This window comes from Magnolia sinica, chromosome 12, assembly GCF_029962835.1.
Source record: "Magnolia sinica isolate HGM2019 chromosome 12, MsV1, whole genome shotgun sequence".
Classification (NCBI taxonomy): Eukaryota; Viridiplantae; Streptophyta; class Magnoliopsida; order Magnoliales; family Magnoliaceae; genus Magnolia; species Magnolia sinica.
Window position 1 is genome coordinate 78450141 of NC_080584.1, and position 4609 is coordinate 78454749.

The 4609-nt window shown below is 43.5% G+C and overlaps 1 protein-coding gene across 1 annotated transcript; it reads right to left on the bottom strand.

Moving 5' to 3' along the window:
• Positions 1 to 1881: 1881 nt before the first annotated feature.
• LOC131221823 (G-type lectin S-receptor-like serine/threonine-protein kinase At2g19130) lies at positions 1882 to 4328 on the bottom strand. The gene has a single exon (XM_058217126.1). It carries the CDS (start codon positions 4286 to 4288, stop codon positions 2420 to 2422), a length of 1869 nt encoding a protein of 622 aa, XP_058073109.1. The 5' UTR covers positions 4289 to 4328; the 3' UTR covers positions 1882 to 2419.
• Positions 4329 to 4609: the final 281 nt, after the last annotated feature.

Consider the following 4609-nt stretch of genomic DNA (forward strand, 5'->3'; position numbering starts at 1 on the left):
ACTAAATTAATTCTCGTTTAGTTTCTAAAGGATTTGGTCCTATTTGATTTCTGCCTGAGGTGGTACTTGGGCCTTTGTAGTTTGTATAGAAAGTGATCTAAGCTATCAATACTTAACTAAATTACGCTCTAATTACAACAGAATAAGGTCCCAGGGCAGTTATACGTCCAAGGACGTCCATTGCCAAGTTGGGAAAAAATTCGGGATGTTACAAAAAAGCTAGCATTCAATCCCCACTTTTACATGGTTCGAGCGAGCTTTGGATATGCTTTAATTTGGGCTCATTTTCTACAATGAACGGCAAAAGGCTAGCATTCAATTCCCACTTTCTCCTAAGGTGTGGTCTATTTGAGCTTTGGATATGTTTTAATGTTGGGCTCATTTCCTAAAATGAGCATGGTAAACAAATGAGCAGTGAGGATAAAACATATACATCATGGTGGGCTCCCAGTAAATTCGCATGATGCTACAGAGTGGTGGCCTCCTCATTACACAATTACACAATTGGCGTCCCAGGTCACGCCCTTAATAGGGTTTATAAATTCATAAACCATGGTAGGCCCCACGAAGTCTCGTCACCACATGTAGTTGTATGGCATTTGGGTCACCATGCAATCCAAGTCCAAAGTAGGGGCCAGACGCATGTGTCAGTTGGGCGCCATTTAGAAAACGGTTAGTACATTTGAAACGCGGACGTGGATTACTTGCACATCAGTCAAGACTTTCAAAATCCCTGACTTCGGGTGACGCCCGGGGTTGAATCAGTTTAGCCCCTATGTCTGGTATGGTTGTAGAGCCATCTATGATTGCGACAGGGGCAAAGAAATCAAAACGGGTCAGCTTAATTCAGTGTATTTGCTGGACAGTTTTGGTAATTCTCAACCAGTACCATGGATAGATCAGGACCACTGGAGGAGACCCTCGATCGATCAAACTTAGACTTTCATCAATCGGACCACGATGCCATTTTTTTATTTTTAACTTCATTTGCTGAACAAAAATTGACACTTTCTATTGATTGAACATAAACTTCGATCGATTGACCGGAGTCGGCTAGGTTCTGTCATACAATCAATCAACCAAAGTCGACTAGTTTGAATGGTCGAAAGATTGATTGACCGGTCGAAATTGTACCTGAAATTCCAAATTGCTTGGGGGCTGATTTCTACTAGTTTAGATAAGTCGGAAAATCACAAAATTCCACTTCTTAGTTATTTTCACCTATCGGCTCAACCAGTCCATGGACGTGCAAAATTTACACAATTTTCTGACTTTATTTTCTAATTTGATTAAAACTATTTAATTACATTTTTAAAGTTTGTGTAGGATTATTTAAAGTGGTTAAGCTCATTTTTATGAGAATGATTCATCCAGTGAATCAATTCCTTAAAAAAATTATTTCTCTAGTGTGTGAGAAAAACTATTGTGAATTCAAAAGAGCCTCATGGATTCAAGGTAATTATCGATCTAGAAGATGGTGTTCAACTTTACCTTTGCAAGTTTAGATCCTCAATTCAACTGAAATGAGCTAATCAGGCTTATACCAAACAATTAACTTAGTTGGGGAGGCTAAATTCCATGGTTTCAAGTTGCATATGAAACAATTTAAACCACAAATAGGAAGCAACCCTTCAATAAGCGCGGCCATTTCAACTATATTAGACTGAAATATCACAATTTAACTCAATTAAACATCCAAATGCAGCTTATACAAAGAAAATAAACAAACCAGAACGACTATAACAAACTTTAATTTATGGGCCATGAATTATATTGGAACGTTTGGACGGTTGAGATCTCACCATGACAATCTTCACTCGCTGGAACCTGCTAAGTGGTCTTGCACCGTGAATTTGTTGATTCATTACTCAGAGCGGAAAACCATGTTCTGATTTTCTGCGAGAATCTGAAGTGATCTTGGTACCGGCGGCACGCTCACCTCCAAAACACCCTCCAAGATTTGAACAATCTGCCCCATTGACGGCCTGTCATTCTCGTCGTCCTGAATGCACCAGCCGGCGACTCTGCAAGCTCGACCGAGCTCTTCCATGTTCGCATTTCCCTCCAATCTGTAATCCAACAAGCAATGGATTTCACCGCTTGTGATTTTCCTCATAGCCCAAATAGGGAAAAACACCATTTCCCCTACTTCCAAGGGTTCAGAATTCCTCCTTCCTGATATGATCTCGAAAACCATCATCCCATAGCTGTAGACATCAGCTTTTGACGTGATTGCCAGCCCTGAAATCCATTCAGGAGCAAGATAGCCTCTTGTTCCTCTCATGGTTGTTAAAGCCCGGCTGAAATCCCGCCCAATGAGCTTTGCCAGGCCAAAATCCGCCACCTTTGGACAGAACCCACCATCTAGAAGTATGTTTCCTGGCTTAATGTCGCAATGTATGATACAGTCTCGGCATTTCTAGTGTAGATAAGCTATTCCTCTCGCCGTCCCAATTGCAATCTTGTACCTCGTCGGCCAATCCAGGATGTTGGAAATCTCACCAAACAGAAGAGAATCCAAAGACCCGTTTGGCATGTAATCATAGACGAGCAGCCTTTTAGCCTTTTCCGAGCAAAACCCACGAAGGCGGATGAGATTAACGTGCTGGATTATCCCGATCGTGCTCACCTCTGTCCGGAACTGCTTCTCTCCTTGCCAAAGCCCTTCAAGCTTCTTCACCGCCACCATTGTTTGATCAGGCAGAGTCCCTTTGAAAACAGAACCGAAACCTCCGCTGCCCAATGTCTCTGAGAAATTCTTCGTTGCAATCTGCAGGCTTCGGTAGCTAAATGCAATAAAAGAGCCTTGAACCGCCTCTGAACTAACCATATTCCATTGTCGCTGCCACCTACAAATAAAAAACAGAGCAATACCCAATAGAAGAACAGCCCCTGCAACCACACCTACAACAGCCCATGTACTGGTCCCCTTACTACGATCCGAAATCTTCAGTTCAGAGGCCGCAAGACGGAGATGAAGCGTCCGGCCTTCACTATTTCCATCAGACAGCTGCTTCAGATTCAACAATTCTCCGTTCCATATCAAACACCTGCTCTGAAAAGCATAAGCAGTGCAAGAACAGTCATTTAAGCAGGCCAATTCACACTCTCTGGGGCTCCCAACGGCCAAAGATCGTGAGCCGTCCGGCAGCTCCAATTCGGGCAGCACCCAAAACCCGTTTTTCTGACTAGCGAATGATCCGTTCTGACCACACTCCAGATGGGTTTTCCTCGTGCACCCATCCGACCAACTCCTCAAATTCCAGTCTTTCTGAGACTTGGGTTCAAAACCAGGCAAGCACGTACAGGACGAGCTCTTCTCGTTGCAGCTTCCGAAGGAGCCACAAAGAGCATAAACATCGCATTGAGATATTGGCTGTGCCCAGAACAGATTCCATTGAGAGGAGTATTCCAGCCATGAAATCATCTTGATCTGACCGGAATGATCAATCACGAATCTGGAAAGGGAGGAAGTATTTTTCACTGAGTAATTGAAAAACTTCCTCTGTTCATCATTGATGAAGTTGAAACCGTAATTCCTCCGTTCGCCTTGAATGAAATCGAAATCGTTCAATCGCATTTCGGGGACATTGCTGAAAATTGCCCCATCCCAATTTCCACTACTCCAGTAACTTTTAGTACCATTCCACATAATAAAATACTGTGTGCTCGGGCCCGGGTCGATCTCTATAGAGAACAGCCCAGGGGCTGGATCTTCCGAGTTCTTCCATGAAGTAAGCCGTTGGTTTTCACCCGTTACCTTGTTCAATCCAAGCCACCCTCCAGGCAGCCATGTATCAGTCGGGTGATCGAAGCTCTGCCAGTGCACCACAGAGGAATTGGATCTGTCTCTCAGAACAAGATTTCCAGTGTCTAGGAGGACCGCTACAGTCAAATTCAACGGCTTGGATATTGGATTGGTGGACCAGATTGGGAAATTTGAGGGGCTGAGGAGGACTAGATTGCCATCTTCTGCAATTTTTAGGATTGAATTGGAGGGGTTTGGGAGGGGTTTTTCTCTGTTGGCTACCCAGACAACTGTTTGTTGTGGGACTCGTTTGTACCAGATGCCTATGTAGTATTTTTGGGAGTTGCCTGGTGTGAAGAAACCCAGTTCAAATGCCCCACCTTGGGAGGTTAGGTTATGAGGCCAACTAAGATGTTGTGTTGGGGTGATAGAATCTGAACCATTGGAGAGGTAGGCCTTGAGAGAGAAGATGAAGAAGAAGAGGAGTAGATAGAGAAATGGCATGCTTCTTCTGGTATCCATGCCTACTGAAACATGCATGGACAAGTAAGATATATTGAAGGAGGAGAAGTTATCATGATTGAAAAGCGATTTTTTAGGGTTCAAAAGATGCTATTTTGACCAAAAGACCCCTTGACTATTAGGGTAAGCAGCTATAGAAGGAGGGCTATTTTGGTCTTTTTGAGTTCATCCGTACAACCCCAGGTCTAGTTTCACCGTTAAGGTTTCTTTGCGGCTGGCTGAAACCTGAGGTCCATACGCCTCAAGTACCCAAGACATTGAAACGCTCTCCTAAATTATGATAAGTGGGGCTCATGTTTGTCCTCTATACATGGGTTTTAAATTATAATAGGTTTGGCT